The sequence below is a fragment of the Mus caroli genome, unplaced genomic scaffold, assembly GCF_978045245.1.
Source record: "Mus caroli unplaced genomic scaffold, Mus_caroli_1 scaffold_9, whole genome shotgun sequence".
In the NCBI taxonomy this organism is placed as follows: domain Eukaryota; kingdom Metazoa; phylum Chordata; class Mammalia; order Rodentia; family Muridae; genus Mus; species Mus caroli.
Genome location: NW_028227264.1, coordinates 50,000,087 through 50,020,325, shown reverse-complemented (window position 1 = coordinate 50,020,325; position 20,239 = coordinate 50,000,087). Strand labels below are relative to the sequence as shown.

Here is a 20,239-nt window from a genome sequence, read left to right as displayed (position 1 = left end):
GAAGTTCTGTAAGATCCTTTTCCATGGGATATAGGCATATCACTCTCATGTGCCTCATGCTTCAAACAACAACAACAACAACAACTTGGGAAATTTAGATTTGAGTTTCACAATTTATGTCAAATGTTTTCTTTTTCTCTTACTTTCTTCCTCTTTCTTTTCCTTAGTTTGTGCTTTATAGAGGAATAGAGAAGGAAAATGCACTACCTACCTTAACTTTCAAGAACTATATATTGCAAGAAGCTGGAAGAACATTTAGAGATGTAGCTCAGAAGCAGAGCTCTTGCTTGTCTTATGCAAGTCCCCAAGTTCAATCCCCAGTACTTAGGTGAAGGCAGCTAGGATGAGTAAGAATGAAAGCTCTTACCATTGATAATGATATATGCTTGATCAGATATATGTACTTAGCTGGACTGAGGTTGATGTAATGCATTTATAAAGAAATCTTTTCATGTGGTGTCCCTTTAATGTCTTCAGCTTTCATCTTTTGTGTGTATGTTATCAGTTAAGAATAAAATTAAGAAAAATATAGGAGCACTTATGTTTATCCTATTTTTGTAGATTGTTTGAGATAGATTCTGTTTGAAATGATACATCTGCATACATTTCACTGCTAACCAAATTTCTTTGTAGAGGGCTTACACACTGTAGTAGATTGAATTTACCACTGAGGCAGCTGTATCTTGAACAGGTGAACAGACACTGCATCTAGAAAGGATCTGGAGTTGGGCAATGCTATGGGCCCAGGAGATTCAGCCATTGTTCCATACTGGTCAGGATGACACTAATGCTGTTCCACTGCTCTGTTGTACATCTGGAGACCTGTCCTGTCAGTGTCCCATTAGGAGTGCCCACATATTGATGCTAACTGTAGCCCTTCTCAACTTAGCTTCTCCCCAGACCTTCCATCTACATATGCTCGTTTCTTGGGACTGTGTTGTTAGTCTCCTTTTCTATGGAGATTATTGAGTTGGTTAGAGGCTTGTCTAATATAGAAATCTTCTATTAGGCAAAGTTTGAGGGGCAGTTATCTCACAGCCTACAAGTCTACATTTTTATTCATTCACAGAAGTGTTTCTTTTTTGGAAGTAAGACTGTTCTTTCATGTGTAAATCTATCCCATTAATTTCCATATATTCACAGCTCTGCTCCTAGCACTAGCTACTGGTGCATTTGTAACTTAACATAGCATTGCAGCCCTATTTTCACAGCTCTCATTGGGTGGGGCTATCAGCATCTCCAGGATTTTCTTCTCTTAAAGCAGGAAAAAGAATGAGTTTATGGCATCACAACTGTCATTAGAATTTGTCTTTAAAGTACAAAAGCTACCAACAGTTCATTATAAAATATGTTTAGGTGCAGATAACTTGAGTAATCTCTATTTTTCCTAGTAGAAAACTACCTGGAGAGAGGAAAATAAACAGGGTCCATTATGCTCTGTGATTTGGTATTAACGACACAGATGGATTTTAAAGCAACTTTGATGCTTGCATTTTACCTTAAAATTTATCTTAAGGTATTCACTGAATCAACTGGAGCATTTTACATGTATTTGACAGTAGCCACAATCATGTACAATTTGAAAAGAAATAGCCTAAAAGTCAAGATACACACGAGGCATTAAAAAAACAAAGCCTTGGGCGTATAGACATAATTTCACGTAAGCAATAGCTTGAATGGCTACTTCTTTGTGATGGATAAAGTTACACAAAGTTCACTTGAAGATCACACAAGGTCCTTATATTTTATTTAAAATTAGCAAATATATATTCCAAAATATCTTGAGCATCCAGTCTTTAGACCTATGAAAGAGCAATTCTTAAAAGATTAGTGTAATCAGGGTAGAGTAGTATGCCATCTCATGGTCTTTTCCCAGGCAAGATTCAAAGTATCTCTTTGAATCATGCAAGGATTACCCTGCCTATCTAGAGGCATTTGGAAATAGGACTTAAGAAGCCAGTTCTATTAGAACTTAGTGTTTGAGAACCAGTGACTTTAAATTGAATCTTACACAGTAAGAATAGTTATACAAAGCAGAACCATCTTGTGTAAATACCAATAGCCAGGATTGGGAAATACTGTCACTTTTGTAACAACATGAACTCCAAGCCCATTCTCTGGGACAAAGGGAAAGTTAGTCACATGTTTCTTCTTGATGCCAACATCATTCAGGAACACATAAACCCCAGTGATGCTTTTCACTGTCTTTTGGGTTTATGTACAGTCCTTAGTAAACTACTTGATACCTTCCAAATAAGCCTAGTGAACAACCATACACTACACTGTCTGAAAGTATGTTCATGCATCTTGGAAAATACTGGTATACTTATGTCTCCTACATCTCCTTCTATACTCAGCTGCTGGGTGACTGCAGGAAATAGTCTTCTAAATAATCCTCAGGTTAAAGACGCCCCTAGCCAACCTGTCTCTCCCCACACAGAGTTGCTACATGCTCCTGGAACATCATTTATTTAATATAACTTCTCTACCCTCAAATCTTTAAGCTTTAATTTCCTACCACCCAACCCCCTTGTCTCCACACAAAAGTGCTTTATGGTATGGCAGTACCACCTTCATTTTTTATTTCCCATATTATGTAATATAGCATCTAACAATGCTAAATATACCTTGAAATCTTGGTTCCTAACTCTCAAAAAATGTGTTCAAATGTTCCTTAATGCTGTTATTTCATTCCAAGCCTATAGTCATATAAAATTATTAGTGAAAAGAATAGAACACTTCATTTCATAATTCTTGTGATTTGCTAATACTGCAAATTTTCTCTGCTTGTTTGTTAGATCATATTGTATAGTGCTAAGTGGGCACACTACTAAGAGATTCTTGGATAGTTAATGGAAGTCTTCTAGAATAAGCTATCAATCTTAGAGTCGCAACATATGGAAAAGGAAAATAAACAGGTGTAAATAGATGGTGCTGTCAGTTGCTTTAGCTTACATGTAATTCACTCTGAACCAGCTTTTTCATCTGGATTATCCCTGGATTCCATTATTCCTTTCCATTTTATTAGAAAAGTACTCAATAAACAACTGCTTTTTAAAAAACAAGAAAAATTAAACAGTCTAAACCTAATTTATTAGCATGTATAGTTAGAAGTCTGATATACAAACATTCTTGAATTATAGTATCTTAAGCAGTAAGCTTTATTTATTCTTTCATTTCATACCCATAGTACTTTGGCCTGAAGTCTCCACATTCTTCAGAAAGCATTCTTCTTTTATCAATCCCAAAAGCAATCACAGCTTTGAAAATATCTCCATACATTCTTTTTTATTTCCTCTTATCATTTTAAATAAAGAAGGAAAGTGATTATCATGTCTATTTAGTTACATAGAATTGGAACACTACTATGTAACAGAAATCACCACACTAGTGCACAGGGGTAGAAGGTCAAGTCACTTGGATCTAGCTACATACAATAAAGTCTTGACCTTGTAAACATTTCCACAGGAGGTAGAACTTAGACATTTGACTTTGGTCAAATAGGTGATAGTAAACAATGATTATAAATTAAAGATAATGTGAAGGCATTGAATATACTTTTCTTCTTTTAGAAACTAAAGAGGGAGGAAAATAGAGATTTTTCAATAAGTTAGAAAGTGAAATATTACATCTTCGTAATGTCTGCATCTTTAAATTTTCGTTGGCTTCATTTGACAGTATTTGAAGTTATGATTAATAATGACTTCACATTTTAGCCTATTTGTGTGCAATACCAAGTATCTCCATTCACTATGGAGTTGTATGGCATAGCAGTGATCTGAAAATAACATTCAGTCATTGCACCTTCCATCTTCTCTTCTCTCGTGGCAGCTGGAGGTGGATAATGGCATCAAGGCAGCAGAGCGTTTGAGTTTCACCTGCATTCTACATTGTTCATTTAAGTGTCTCCAGCTGCTGTCCCCATAAACACGGTGTTGATGGGTGGTAAAGAGGACACCATTTCTCTGTTGCTTGCTGCATTGGAGTCCAGACTATCTTGCACTGGATACTGATTGGAAGTTCCATACATACACTGGGATGAAGTTGAAGGAATCTGGGTTTGCAAGTTGGAAGCTACAAGGGAAAAACACAAACGATTAAAACAATTAAAAACAAACTGATGTATTCTGTGTTCTAGAAGTGCCACTCACTTTGAACCTTTTATGGTTTTTGCACCTAGCACATATAAGCTGCTTTAAATGCAAGTGTACCTGATTCACCAGAACAATAATGTTTTCTTTTATTTTCCCACTTGTTCTCTTATGTATTCTTTCTACATATTTCACAGAGAAAACACAATATTATATTACATTCTGTCACTAAAATATGTCTTCACCACTTCTACCTCCTGTTCGCACCTCTGATCACCATCTTTCCCTAGACCCATATAGTAGCCTCAGTCTCTCACCTTTTGGAGAAGAGCTAGAAAGATCATGCTGATATGTAAAGCAGTTTCTACTCTTCTATCAGAAGACCATGGCTTAGACTATAGGAACAAAATACAGTTTTTTTGCCACGATTCACAAAATTCTCCACAAACTGACTTTTGAAATTTTCTCTGCTCCTCTTTCTCATATGTTTAGCTTCTCAAGACACATTATTTTTCTTTCTGTTCACTGAAATTTGCAACTTTCCCCCCTGAATTCAGAGGCTCTGAAATGACTGTTTTCTTCTGTCTAGATCTTCTTCATCTGATTTTCAGTGTTTCTGGATTTCCCAGTTCTCAATTCAAATGTCTCTGCCTCAGGATTCCTTTCCTGACATCTGCCTCAGAGAGTTCCCACTTTGCCAGTCACCACTTTAAATACTTCAGAAAACTTTAAATTATCTTTTAATAAACTGGTTTAGGTGAGTGTTTCAAGTAGTGAATTTTATCATAGTATATACACATATGCTATATTCACTACATACAGTCTTTATACTTGTTCTGACTTGTTCCCATCCCCCACTTACCTTCCCCATATTCTGATCCCTCTCCAGCTGATTCTTCCTTCCCCAATTAATTCCATCACATGCATTCCATTACTATATATTTTCCATGTCTATTAAGAGCGCTTCCTCCTTTCTCATGATCCTTCATGACCTACATGCATACACATCTCTCTCTCTCTCTCTCTCTCTCTCTCTCTCTCTCTCTCTCTCTCACACACACATTCAGATTTCACATATGAGAGAAAGCGTATTCATCTTTGTAGTGTATTCATTTGCCTTACTCTCCCACTTCTAGAACATAAACTCTCACTCTCTCCAAGAAGAAACTATGTCCTGATTATCTCAGTATACCTGTACCCAGGATCTAATATATAGTTGCTCTAAAAACCTTCCTTAACATGTTCAAGAGGTCTATTTCCTTCTTGCAAGGATGATACATTCTATTGTCAAGGCAATATGCTCTCCATCTCTAAGGATCAGGCTTCCTAACTAATGAGGACAGAATGAGTCCAGACCCCACTGTGCTTATTCACTTGTTCTCTTTCCTCTTTCACTCTGATGCCTGGTTTGTAATCTGCTCATTAGCCAGCTCTGACAGCTAAAGCCTAGAATCCACCATACTTCCAAGCCATGTTCCATCAAAGCTTCCATTATCTCTACAAGTAAACAGAACTAATAGTAACAATAGCAACACGGTACATTTTAGTCTGATGGTGAGGACACTTCCTGAAGTGCAATTTTCTGCTTCATTAGAGTAACCTAGAAGCAATGACTATTAGCAGATAGCAGGAGATGAGCTACTAGACTGCTCGGGGCACATTTGTGATGGCCACAGGAAGGGAAGAAGTACTTCCTATTGAATTATTGGAAAAGTACACTGAGTGATGAGAGATGGAATTTATTTCATCTTCTCAGTGCTTCTATTGGATATCATGTACCCTTCACTTACACTAGTATAAAAATGGATTCCATTGAATATGTCAGGTGTCTCATATAAACATGAACACTCACTTTGATATGTGATGGATGCAAACTTTCTTGGTGATACTTCAGTATTAGTTTTCCAAACTACATGTATACATTGCTTTAGGTTCAATATATATGTTATCAGAAATAACTTATTAATTAAAGTAATCTATCTTATAGTTTACTATAGTTTACCTTGTGGATATATTTAAGGTTGTTAGCTTGGTGCTAGAACCCTGGGCTTCACAAATGACAGGCAAGTAAGTGCTCTACTGTTGGAGCTATGCCTGAAGACCCTAGATTTATTAGGACTCGGCTTCACTCATTGATTTGCTAAGTTTTTTTCTGTGCAGCCAACTAGGCAGTGGATCTAGCACCTTCATAGATGAGGCTAAGATTGGAAGAAGCAGCTAGAAGATGTCATGGTAGGCACACTGATTTGCTCATGTTGACTTGAATTGTATGTTATATATAACAATAAAAAAACAGCAACAGTTTCTGCAAGGATATTCAATCTAATTTAACAAGAGACTGAGAAAATACTGCCTGCCATCATTACAGGATTTTTGTTTACTACTGTAAACACTCAGAGTGGTATGGGGTGCTAATGGTGATGATGGGGTCCAAAGATCACTTTTGACACTTCCTAGTGAGTCCAATGATGGTCATAAGAAAATGAGGAAAATGTATCATTTTTTCTCATATAGTTCACTATCATTTCAAATGCCTTTGACAAGCTGTAATAAAAATTTCATACATAGTAAATATAAGTTATTATTTCTGGATGAGATAACAGATCTTAAAGAATCATTTCAAAAAATGAGAAGTGAAAATTTATTCCTTACTCAAACACAAAAACATAACATAAAATAATGATAAGTTACCTTATGCATGCCTATTTCATTGAACATCCCCTCACCCCCTGCCAGGTCATTCTGCATAGCTAAAGTTCATCACTTCTTATGACTATGAAAACAATTTACCTACTACAGTAGTACGACATGCAACAGAAGATGATGTGTCTGCATAAAACGAGTTGTTCTGCTTCCGGCTGCTGTCATCTAAAATGTTAAGTGGATCATGGATATCACTGTAGGGAGGCAGGGAGCGCACACTGCTGATGACTGAAACATGTTGGTTCACCATCGATCCAAGCCTATGTGCCTCTGAGTAGTTTATATTGTTTCCATAGTATCCTAGAATGGAACAGATTGAGAATATTCTATTTGCTTTCTACTGAATTACCCGAGGAAAGGCAAAAGAAACAACATAGCTGGGTATAGCCCTAAAAATATCAAATAGTATGATTTCTATTAGCTTGAGACTTGAATTTATGCTTTAGTATATAGTAATGTTTACTATGACAGTTTTTAGTGAAAAGGTAACTGGTATATTATTCATTTTGAAACTGACTCTTCATTTTCCATATTTTCCATATCTAAATTTATAAAGCATATCTATGAAGATACAAGTGCAGCTAGTTCTTTAAATCATAATACTTCTCAAATGAAATTTCTACTTACAGAATCATGTTCATGAAGAAACACAGGCCTACACTTATGAGAAAGTATTTTTAAAAGTTTAATAAATCCAACAGACTTTCAATCTCAACTTCAGGGTTTTTGATTTTTTTTTAAATAAGTAGATAATATTGGTTTTAGAGTCAGTCTTTAAAATATACTGTTAATTCTCTGGAAGACATAATCTCCATTGAAAATATTTTCAAAGGACAGAATATTCTTTTTTTTTAATGTATCTCACATAAGGTTTGACTTTTTAAAAATCATGTATAAAAGAATTTTTATAAAGCCACAAGAATTAAGGAATATGTTTGGGTGTGGCAGAGACACTCTAAAAGCAGCTAAGATTCTGTGATTTTTATGTTTTTACTGAATATTATGATGCTCAGCAGAGGTGAAACTCAATGTCAGATTTAGCTTTGTTGCCTTCTCAAAGGCCCAAAAAATGTCTTTAAAAAGTTACATACCATTGGGAGAATTAGAAGGCAATGTTGATCCTTGGCAGCTGCCAGCTCCTGCATTACTAAGGAAATTGAAGCTTCCTGTGTTCAAAAACTGCATGCTGTGTGACTCTTGTGTGTGTGTGGATGGTCCATAACTGGAAGGTGGCCTAGAATTATATGGAGACCCAGCACAACTGCCACCAAAGAAGTCTCTAGAAAGTTGCTGTTCAGTCCAGGCCATGCACCGCCCATGCTCTGCACGGTGAGCATAGAGGCTTGATGCAGGGTGAGACTGCGCCCTAAACATAGTCTGATAGTTAGAGTTGGTCCCATAAAAGTCGTGGTTGGCTGGAGAGAGCGTAGGATAAATTGGTTCTGCATATGTTGAGCAGTGTGTTGGAGCTGAGAGAACTGTGCCCACGCTCGGGGGTCTGCTCGCCATTGGCCCTTGGTTAATAACACTTCCTCTGCTTGCTATGGCTGGAGAAATCGGTGGTGTCATCAGATGGCCAGTACTTTGTGAAAGCTCTATTTGACCTGGAAAAAAGAGTGAGACCATTCTATTTGTAGTATAATATGTAGATGAGATCATGTCTTTAAAAGTATTCAAATGGTTTATTAATGGACCCTTGGTTCCAAATTAGTAGTGCCTCCCTTCTCTAAATAACTGGAGAATATGTATGCACGCAAATTCACAGTCATAGAATCAGAGATTAGGGGAGATTCTGGGGGATCGGGAGGAGTCGGGAGGAGCTGGGCGTGTAAAGAAAGGGAAGAACATGATAAAAATATATTGTACAAAAATATTTTAATTAAAAAATAACTCTCAAATAGGAAGGGAAATACAGTGTGATACCCACACTGTACCATAACAAAACCCAAAATAAATGAATAATGATTTGACCTTCAGTAATAGAAAAACTAACATCACAATGCCCACGATTTACAGTCAGCTGAACACAGCACACAAACACCACTGGTGAGCAAAGATTCATTAACATCTTCCACTCCCTGAGCCTGTGGCTTTCAATTGATACAGTTAAGCCACAGCATCATAAATCCCTCTTGTTTCAACATTCTGTGTGCCCAATAAATTAATCTATAAAATGGGACTTAGGTAACAGTCAATACTATATTTAAAATAAACTCTGATACTTCAATCAAGTCACTGAAAATTTATTTTGCTGCAAAGCACAAAATTACTGCATCATTGTCCTAAAGTGGCTGGAGGAGAAATCTCACTGAAGCCAAAATCAAATAAGCAATCCTATTCTAGAATTTCTTTTTTGTTATTTTGTTTGAATTAGTGTTTCATCTGCATGTGCATCTGTCTACCACATGCATGCCTGATGCTTGAGGAGGTGGTGAGCCTCCATGTGGGTGCTGAGAATCAAACCCAGGACCTTTGTAAGTGCTTGTAACCACTAAACCAATTCTACTCTCAGCAACACAGTTTTTAATGGCAGGGTTTTGCTATCCAAACCTAGCCTGGGTTGAACTCATGACCTTACCTCAGTCTCCTGATTGCTGGGCTTACAGATGTGTGCCACCATGCCTGGAAACCTGTTCACATTTTATCTTCAAAGTATCTTAGGGATTTTAATGCATATTTAAGTATGTTTTCTTCTATTAAATGAAGAAACCTAGTCATACTTGATAAGAATTACCATCCATGTGTGTGATATCTACATTTGTAAATGATATAAATATGAATGCTAATGGCAAAAGTCATAAGTATAAACCCATAAATTCAAAATGTTTTTTAATTGGCTAAAATATTATTCTCCATGTCATTCCTGGGAGTGTTGAGAGAAATGAAAGAATGGGTCTTCTGCAATGTGCTGGAAAGTCTGTTAAGGTGTTCTTTATTGATTCCCCACATACCTGGGAGTGGCATGTTATCAGTGTCCTCAGTTGAGAATGGGTGCAGAGCAGGGGGTATGGCTCCAGGCTGGCTGGAAGGCAGAGGGACATAGGATGTCTCCATGTGGCTTTCGTTCTTCACAGTGTCACTGGCAAGTGAGTTAGCCTTATTTCGGTTGGCCAGAAAGCAAGAGCTCGGGGAAGCTGTGAAGGCAGCTTTACTCGCGTCTGGAAAGATTATTTTAAAGTGATGCAGATGAGACGACATGATACTCCTTATTGATCAGCCCAAGCAAAAGACATTGTACATGGATTCTGGTTGAGTATTGAATCTGGAAACTCCTGCATAATATTTTCCATAGGAAACAGGCTTTGGTGGTTAGTGGTGGTGCTGGGTTTATTAGTTGAGTATTTGTGGATAGTATATTCTGAGGGGTACTGAACAATCCACTCTGGGCTAAACAATCTTCAGAATGCAGGCTTCTCACCAGAAATGGGCTAACCTCTTTTTCACTAAACTCCTGTTTTTCTACATGTGTTGCCTTGGATTACAATGATTGGTGGGGAGAGTATGGCAGACTTCTCTTTAACTTCATTGCAAGTCTCAGAAATTGAGAACCCAATTTGTGTAAATTTCCAGTTTCCATTGAGGAAGTTTCACTGCTGTGTGTAAATGGAGAGGAAAGGGCGCTCCCCATGAGTACTCAGATATGACACTAGTGATCCTGAGCATGGAGGAAAACTGAGAAGACTATGAACCTGCTTGTGTAGCTGCAGGTCCTTAAACTTAGACCTAAGCAAAGAGATGCGAAAAGCAAAATGGCCGTTTAAGTTACCCGAGTTCTTCATATACTTGTCCAATAAATTCTGTAGTTCCTGCTCTTTGTCATTATTAAATTGAGTCTCCATGGCCAGGAGAATGTACTCATCCAGAAGCATTCGGATCAGATGGAAAGAGCCTAGTGTATAAAAGAGGGGCATGTACAGGAGAAAAAAGGGGAAGGGGGGAAAAGGAAAAGGGAGAAACGTTATCTTTGTGACCATCTCACCGCACTTTACAAGGAACAACTGAAATAAACAAGTACGTGCTGGACTTTCAATGACCTGCTAAGACCAACATGCTTAACTTGGGTCTCTAATCTTTCTGTGTACCTCCTGCCCAGCTCCCTGTGTGCGCTGTCCTGCCGGCCCTTTGGCCACTAATTACATCAAAGGAAAAATCGGATGAAAGTGAGACAGCCTTTTTGCTTTAAGAGGGCACACCCGGAGCATGATAAGCTCTAACCAAGGGGGAATGAGCTTTCTTCTGCTCGATTCCTGTTTACTTTGTACTCAATAATTAGACGGTGGCCAATATTGTCTGAAAATTTTATCAAATAAGGTGTCTCTCCAGCCTGAACCATATTTGATTTAAAAATAAAAACAAATGAGTCATTTTCATGCAAAAGGTGGACTGGAAAGTCTAACCTTCTTTGAACTGTTCAGTGGGTTTCCTAACAAAAGTCTTTCTTCATGCTAAAGTTGGGCCTTGGTGCTCTGCATTTTAAGAAACTTGAAGTATAAGAAAAGCTCTTCTAATTATTAAATTAAATTATAAAAATTTTAAACTAAATTTAATAATTTATTTCCTGTTGACCTTTCAACCCATTATCAAACTTTAATTCCATCGAACCCTGAATGAACCTTTGGTTTACCCTAACTTGTTTAGTATTATAAAAAGTTCTTATAATGCAATTCGATGTTTGTAAGGTTCATAATTCAGAATTAGCAAGTTCAGAAAATTCAGGGCAAATTAGATATGCAATTTTTGAAAAAGTGAAGTTAGCCCAATTGTGGGCTAATTTCATTATGGGTTTAGAAATCAGGTAAGACAGTTCAGAAACTTAGGTGCCTGTGCCTTTCAAGTTACACATTGGTTCATCAAATGCAGCTATATGGGTACCTGGGAAAGGCATACATTGTGGCCATGCTACACCTAGAATAGTTTCCCAGGAGAATGTCTCAACTATTGTTTTTTATTTGCTTGTTTTATGCAGGAAATCTAGGCAAGCACTTCTATTCATTATTCATGTAAATTGTTTTTATTTGCATCATCTCTTCAAACACCTGTGCTTTATGTAAAGAACATTCCTCAGACTGGTTTAGGTAATGCCTCAATCAGAGAAACAGTGTTAGGAGTTAATACTACAGAGAGTCTGGGTCCCAAAGGTAGCTCCTAACTACCATTCTCAATGTGGTTGGTACTCAGATGTGTTTTGAGAAAAGAAAAGTAAGTAGCAAGCTGTTGAAAATGGAAGACTAGGGAGTGAGTGAAATCATTCAGAAATCAATCATTGTAAAACACACTGGATACCAAAACTTGATGCGTTGTTCAAGGTAAGATTATGCATCACTCGGGCACCAAAAAAGCTCCATTTGAGCAGAAAGTCTTGAGCCCTCTTCTTCAGAGATCTTCCATTTTGTTTGCTCATCTAAAAATAAAAGAACAAACTGAATCTGTGAACTCTGTCTTCTCACTGCACATGTGTCCTGTTCTGGTGACTATGTAGAGAAACTGTCTGACAAGAAGATAGATGGTGTGACTTCATACTTATTTCATCAAATAAAGTGATTTGTCCAGGGATATTTTCACTTCAGCCTGTGGTTGTGTTTGTTCTGTTTTGTCTTTTTAAAGGCACTGCATCTTTATTCTTTATAGCTTAGTTTCCAATTAGAATTAAACTATAAGTTGAAAAAATTTACAGGCTATTTTATCTTCTTTTTTAAAAAAAAATCAAAATGAAGCTTTAAGAAGGACAGACGGTGATGTATGACGTGAGGGTTGCACTTTTCTGTAAATGATTAACTGTCTTCCCTGGTCCTGAGCAAGCGTCTGTTTTCCTTCCAGAACAAAAAGTCCCCAGACTATAACCAGTTTCCTTGATATGGAGCAGCTTGAGCCAGCTAGTGAGGGACATATTTGTTCTCAATGCCTCTCTTCATGATGGATGACTTGAAGGTTAACTTAAAGAGTTGAAGAAACTAAATAGAAAATGTAAAATTGTGACCTTTCAGAATCAGAAATTCAAATGCACAAGACCACAGTTCCAGTCAGACTTAAGAAAATGTGCTTTTTTTTGAAAGACTCAAATATTTTCAGTTTGTAAGTTTATTTTTAACCTGAATGCTCTCATACAGGTATAACTTTAAACATTGATATAGGGAAAAAATAGCATCCATAGCTTTAGATTAAGAAAGAAACAGAACCAACTCCATATCTAGTTCTTTCAAACCAGTCATATCCCTAATTTTGATTTTTAGGTCATTCAATTTTATATGGTTTCAAAATCTTTACAAAGCATTTAAAATTTTTAAATTAACATACATGCTATTAAATATCATTATGGCGTTGTTAAACAAAGTGTATTTTAACAGATGTTTCTTTCCTTTCCTATTGCTACATTCATGTTCTGCATAAACCACCAGAGTCTCTTACCTCTTTTTCTAACTTGTCTTTTTTCCCACCCCATCCTTTCTCATCACCTGTTTTCACCCATTTCTTAGCTTCGTTTCTTGGCCGTATGGACAGTTATACTGTGATGCATATGCATTTTCAAGCCCAGGACCATGTATGAGGAAGAACTTGTGGGATTGCTTTTTTGAGTTTGGATCACCTCACTTAATTTTTCAACAAATTTCATTTTTCTTTATAGGTGGAAAAACATTCCACACTGTATATGTACCACATTTTCCCTGCCTTTTTGACTGTTGATAGCCATCTAGGTCAGCCCCATTTTCATGTTATCACAAATATGCAAAACATGGTTTAAAAATACACTGTTTGGATGTTTTCCATACCCATCAAAAGATTACAGCCAGGTTAGCATTTTTTTCTCTTAAAAATATTTTCTGTATTATTCATAAAAATACCTTAATAACTCTTTGTTCTACCACAGTATCCAACCATTCAATAAATGCCTCCACTGTAGCATTCTTCTTAAGGAGATCCTTCAGTTCTTGGAACACAGTAATAGAGTCATCTACCATGTCAAAAACAAGAGGAAGGGGAGGGAGAGGAGGAGGAAAAAGAGTGGGAGGAGGGGAAGGAGAGGGAGAAGGAGGAGGAAAAGAAAGAGGGAGAAAAGCAGATAAGGAGGAAGAGGGGAGGAAGAAGAAGGGGTAGAGAGAGAACAAACAATAGTTGGGAAGAGGAAGTGTATCAGTGGGATTGGGAGAGAGAAGAGTGGTAATTAAAGGTAAATATGATCAACATACATGATATACATATGTGAAAATCTCATGGTAAAACTTATTATGAACAATTAGTAGTTGATAATTAAAAATTAAAATATGTTACAATTACTTTGAACCCAAGATATATCCTTGAACTATAAAACATTAGTAATTTTATGACATAAAGGTGAAATGGAGATGGATAGATGTGTGAAATGAGTAAATGTTTTATCCTGATAGTGGTAACAAAAATACTTAGTGTCATCAGCAGTGTATCTGTCTTGGGATATACTGATACTTTAAATATGTACATGTATACATGTCCTTGATGGGAATAAGTCATATTATGAATATTCCTTTTTAATTCAGTACTTTCATTTGATGAAAGTAACTCATTAGACGAGTCAAAAGCTAATGAATGGCCCAAATGAGGCTTTTTGATTTCCTGCTTTCTGAAAGACTCTTTATTTCTACAAATTTAGTCCAGCACTGAAGAACTGAGCTATTTACACAGATATCAACCTTAATAAAATTTAAGGGGACAGACTAGGATTATCATTGAAGAGTTTGAGGTCTTCTAAACCACAAGATGCAGCATAGCATTTCTCCCAACAGAAATGAGGCTTGATGCTGGACTCTAAGAATAAGCCATTGCTTGAGACATATTCTATAGACAGGGCAGTTATGTCTGGCAGACAGAAAGTGATGGGAAAATAGTCTGATGCTGCTACAACTTGGTATTGAGCACAGCTGCATAGTCACACACATGGGTTATGTTAATGGTCAAGTAGCCCAATACTGGATCAAATCTCTGCTTTTCATAGCATTATATCGACACATAATCTTTATATGTCTCATATGCTGTACAATGACAGGAGCATGGAACACATGCAAATGTGTTCATACGACATGTAAGAGTGGAGGACAATTCAGAAAACTCAAAGCCATTTGTATTGCTTCCAGGTTATTTTGGCTATTTCTAGACAGTGGAATAATTAGTTACTTTTCTTTTCTTCAACATTTCCCACAGTAAATATATCTTTTAAAAGAGAATATTTTTAATTAAAACTGTTTCTGTAAGAGTTTCTTCAACAGCTGTGATTTTGCTGTCAGAGACATTCAGTATCACCTAGAGCAGTGGTTCTCAACCTTTCTAATACTGTGGCCCTTTAATACAGTTCTTCATGTTGCCATGACCCCAACCATAAGATTATTTTCATTGCTATTTCATAGCTGCAATTTTGTTATTGATATGAATTGTAGTGTTAATATCTGATATTCAGGATATCTGATATGCAACCCTGTGAAAGGCTCATTGATCTTTCTCACTCCCAAAAGGGGTCACAACCTGCAGGTTGAGAACCTCTCTGATTGTCTAGAGACAATTTTGGTTGTCACAACTGGATAGAATGGTTTTCCTAGCACATAGGAATGTCACTGTTAAATATCCTACAATGCATGACATAACCTCCCAGTTTTGTTTCCTACTAAGAAGTCAGTAGTATCAAAGTTAGGGGACTCTAGTGTTAGCTAAGCAGACTCACGTTCACTGTAGATGTCAGATTCCGTGTCTGTGCTGTTGGATATGGTAAGAAGAGCCTGAGACCCAATACTATTTAAGTCAACCTTTTCAATATCAGATACCATGGCATTCACCACATGCTGGTCAAAGAGAGCTGGTCTGGCAATCTGCACATAGTCAGAAAAGATAATAAAATGTATCAATTATAGTCTACTTAGAAAAATGTTTAGCTTTCATAAAAATAGTTTCTTGAAGAAAAACAACCATAAATAACTTCTCTCTTGAGTGTGTCTGAGTGTAAATACACATTCATTTATGTATACCCATGTGTCTGTGTGGAGGTCCGTGGTCTGTATTGGATGTCTTCTTCAGCCTGTCTCCACACTATCTTTTGAGACAAAGTGTCTCACTGGACCTGGAACCCACGACTCAGCAAGTCTGGCTAGCCAGAAATCTCAGTCTCCCCCACACCAGCTGTGCAGCTGTAAGCTGCTGCCATGCCTGGCTTCTGTGTGGGTGCTGGTCCTCACGTTGCATGGGAAATATTTTATTGACTGAATTATCTCCTCTGTTCAAACTTCTTACTCATTTTAAGATAGCTGAAATACATGATTGTTTGGGAGACATATTTGAAATTTCTTTTTTGTTTGTTTTGTTTTGTTTTGGTATGGTTTGGTTTGGTTTGATTTGGTTTGGTTCGGTTTGGTTTGGTTTGGTTTTTCGAGACAGGGTTTCTCTGTGTAGCCCTGGCTGTCCTGGAACTCATTCTGTAGACCAGGCTGGCCTTGAACTCAGAAATCTGCCTGCCTCTGCCTCCCAAGTGCTGGGTTCAAGGCATGCACCACCACTGCCCAGCAGATTTGAAATTTCTTTTGAGGTTTAGAAAATGAAAATAATACTTTTGATCCATCATCACAAAGCAAGGGATATTAGAGTATTAATTGAAAAATAACAGTTTAAAAGCTGGGGTGATGGTGGCCTGTGCCTTTAATCTCAGTACTCAGGAGGCAGATCAAGGCTAGTCTGGTCTATGAAGCAAGTTCTAGGACAGCCAGGGCTTCTCTGTTTCTGTCTCTGTCTCTGTCTCTCTGTCTCTCTCAAACCAAACCAAACCAAACAAACATAAAAGAAAAAGAAAAAGAAAAAGAAAAAGAAAAAGAAAAAGAAAAAGAAAAAGAAAAAGAAAAAGAAAAAGAAAGGAAGAGGAGAGGAGAGGAGAGGAGAGGAGAGGAGAGGAGAGGAGAGGAGAGGAGAGGAGAGGAGAGGAGAGGAGAGGAGAGGAGAGGAGAGGAGAGGAGAGGAGAGGAGAGGAGAGGAGAGGAGAGAAAAATAACATTTAAAATGTTACATTTTTTTCTGGATGTATGACTATGTTTTGCTGTTGTTGTTTTGTTTTGTTGGTTTTGATATTATTCAGGATACTGAATACCTTTCTAAAGCCAACAGTTATAGCACAGTAATAACTGTGCTATTCCTGTCTATGAATTAGTTTGCTACTCCCTGTCTGGCAGTGACTGTCAGTAGCAGTTTAAAGTGAGAAGGCATAGAGGTTTTATAACATTAAATATCACACAGACAGGCTAGAGAGGTAGCTTGGAAGGTAAGAGCACATACTGCTGTTCCAGGGCATCTGAGTCTAACCCCCAGTGCCTAATGTCAATCAGTTTACAATCCCCTGTAACTCCATCTCCAAGAGTATCCAATGCCTATGACCTCTTACAGGTGCCTGCACTCATGTGCACATACTCCCACACAGATGAGAACACATATACCCATATTTAAAAGATAAATCTAACATAGGAATCACACAATCTTACTACTTACAACTTTAAACTTGTACCAGTCGGTATATTTCTTTTGAGATCACAGTAAGAGTATATATATATATATATATATATATATATATATATATATATATATAAATTTTCAAAAGAAATTTGAATCACAGAAACTTTGCAAGACTGATGTAGAATTCCAGAATTCTCTCCATCCAGCTTCTTATCACACTATGCATCATATTATCCATATCAAGTCCATTTCCAAAACCAGGACATTAATGTTTGTACTGTGTAGTTAGCTAAGATGTAGACATACAGAAAGAATTCTGTATCTATGTGTCCTTTCAGGTCTAGCATTTCACTAGGTTACACATTACATTTTGATGTTGTGTACTTACTTTCCTTCAAATTGTGAAAAATCCTTAATCAGAAGAGTCCTTTTGATTTGTGTGACTTATATTCTCAGCTAACCCCATACCTGAGCAAGATGTAAGAAAGATGTCTGTCGCTTCAGAGAAGATACAAATCTTCGCAAAATGGGGATTTTCTTATCAATGAGGGCTTCTGGCAAGTTTTCCAAGGATGAAACAACCCACTGTTCCCAATTTTTAGCAAAATTTCTTATATCTGCTAACAAGCTGCAAAGAAAACTCTGGGGTTAGGTGCTACATCAGTCAAAAATATACTGAACATGCATTTTTCAATAGAGGGGTCCTACTCATCTATGCTTCCAAAAGCATGAGTTTGAAACCAAAACAGAATCAACTTGGGGCTGCTATCACAGTCATTTTTTTGTTTTGTTTTGGTTTGTTTTTTTCATGACAGGGTTTTTCTGTATAGCCCTGGCTGTCCTGGAACTCACTTTGTAGACCAGGCTGACCTCGAACTCAGAAATCCTCCTGCCTCTGCCTCCCAAGTGTTGGGATTAAAGGCGTGTGCCACCACCACCCAGCTTGCTATCATGATCTTAAACTAAATATTCAAGTTCCTAAAACTCCAGTGTCTCTAGACAGGACTGAGAACAGTATCTGGTGATTTGATTATTTTGAGAATAATAACAAATAACTTATGGAAAATGCCCTGGTTTGAGCCTAGCACAAAGGTAGCAACACATAAGTACCATATTATGATTCATAACTCAATTAATTTCTGTGAAATACATTTCTTGGAAAGTATGTCAGCTTTGTGCTCCACATTTTGACTCCTTAGATGATATCACACTGGCAATATAATATATTATGTTTAGTATCAGTTTTATTAATATATTCTTATCTAAATTTTAGTCAACAGATGACCAAAACCCTATGATTTAGAGTTAACTTAGAAAGTTGCCAACTGTGGCAGAGTGTGTATAAAAACATATACGTGTTTAAAATTCTAAACCTTTATATTTGTTTCATAGCAGCAGTCTGAGTATGATCACTGTGGTTTGTCTGTGGGTAGTGGCAATAAGACTTAGGGAAAAGACTAAGCCAAGCCCCAGGTCAAACTCTGGGGTTTAGCTGGCTCTGGGAGATTAAATGAGTTTCTCTCGACTTGCAGGTTCCCTGCTTTGTAATTTTGGAATTATAACATCTGCTTTTTTTAATTTTTTTTGTAGTTCTACTTAAAGTTATTGACAATGTAACATAAATGGAAGGAAGAAACTGAAAAAAATATTCAATTGAATTATTCTAAATTTTAATGGAATGAATTTGATAAATGCTACCTTTGAAAAAGACTAAACTGAATTTATGTAAGTTTTGAGCATAAATAAATGCTCAAGCCTACAATGGTTGAAGCTTTAAAAACCATAATCATATCAGATGTATAAAGTATAGACAAAAATGATGAGGTAACAGGATCCTTATATGTTTCTGTGATGATTCCTGAAGGGAACACCACACATTCAAGGGGATGGATGCTGTGTAACATCTACTCTTGAAAAATATTTCAGAATTTATTTATCATTCAGTGAAAAAGAGTTGATTAACTAAAGTATAGTATCCTTTGAATGCTGGAAGGTTTGCTGTCTCGTAAACAGAAAGTACACAGTCAAACTTACTGATGTGAGAATGTTCTTGGAAGAAGCACTATGTTAATATTATGATTTTAGTGTTTCAATTTTGCATAGTCACATGTTCTGAAAAAATATGATTTAATTCTTCTCAGCTGTTATTACTATCTTAAGTGGTCACATGACCGCCTCCTGGCTACTAAATTAGTATAGCTATTTGACTGTGACTGAATTATCATATATAAGTAATTGCAAATAGAGATTGGATACACCATGGATAATTAGAAGATACTATTGACCAGACTAGGGCCAACTATTTTATATATATATATATATATATATATATATATATATATATATATATATATGAAAATAATCCCCCATAAAATTGTTTCAAAAGCAGATATTTTTATCAATCAATATGCATTGGAGCACTATGTCAAGGCATTATTGGTTTGTTGCCTCTGCTTAAAAAGAACTTACATTATTAGACTGTTTTCAAGAGAAATTTTTGGTCATTTCCCTCCAAAGTTCTATGTTTTCACCCTCGAGAAATGGCTGTGTGAAAAATCTTTCCATATATTTTAAATAAGTTATTTAAGATCTTTGTTCTTTGCTTAAAGGTCACAATTTCATTACACCACTTCCTGATTGTGAAAATAAGTTAATCATCGATGTGTAGTAATTAAGAATTTTCCAAATTTTTCCTTATAGAGGTCATTATTGTGCTTATTTTCCATTGGGTATCCTATGTATCCACCATCTAATGTCACTGAAGAATTTCTGAAGCCCATTGGTGGTTCATCATGCTTGGATACCAACTTATTTTACTTTGGCAATCCTTACACTGAAGGGACTTTAGGTTTTTATTTTATCCATTTTATTCACTGATGCTCAAATATGGAGACCAAGGCATACCCCTTCTACATATTTTTTTTAATAAAAATTGTATTTTTGATAAAAGGATGAGTTCCAAGACAATGGATTGCATTGACAGTGTATGAGGT

General features: G+C 36.6%; 1 protein-coding gene across 1 annotated transcript in view; it reads right to left on the bottom strand.

Annotated features, from left to right (window-relative positions):
• Positions 1-3,898: 3,898 nt before the first annotated feature.
• The window catches only part of Rfx6 (regulatory factor X6), a 52,158-nt gene continuing 35,817 nt past the window's right edge, over positions 3,899-20,239 (bottom strand). Inside the window, exons 11-19 of the mRNA XM_021174814.2 lie at positions 17,715-17,874; positions 15,481-15,625; positions 13,634-13,743; positions 12,078-12,195; positions 10,561-10,683; positions 9,746-9,952; positions 7,886-8,398; positions 6,882-7,094; positions 3,899-4,074 (exon numbers count right to left, since the gene is read on the bottom strand). Coding sequence (XP_021030473.1) covers positions 3,899-4,074; positions 6,882-7,094; positions 7,886-8,398; positions 9,746-9,952; positions 10,561-10,683; positions 12,078-12,195; positions 13,634-13,743; positions 15,481-15,625; positions 17,715-17,874 — 1,765 coding nt within the window. The remainder of the gene's footprint in view (positions 4,075-6,881; positions 7,095-7,885; positions 8,399-9,745; positions 9,953-10,560; positions 10,684-12,077; positions 12,196-13,633; positions 13,744-15,480; positions 15,626-17,714; positions 17,875-20,239) is intronic.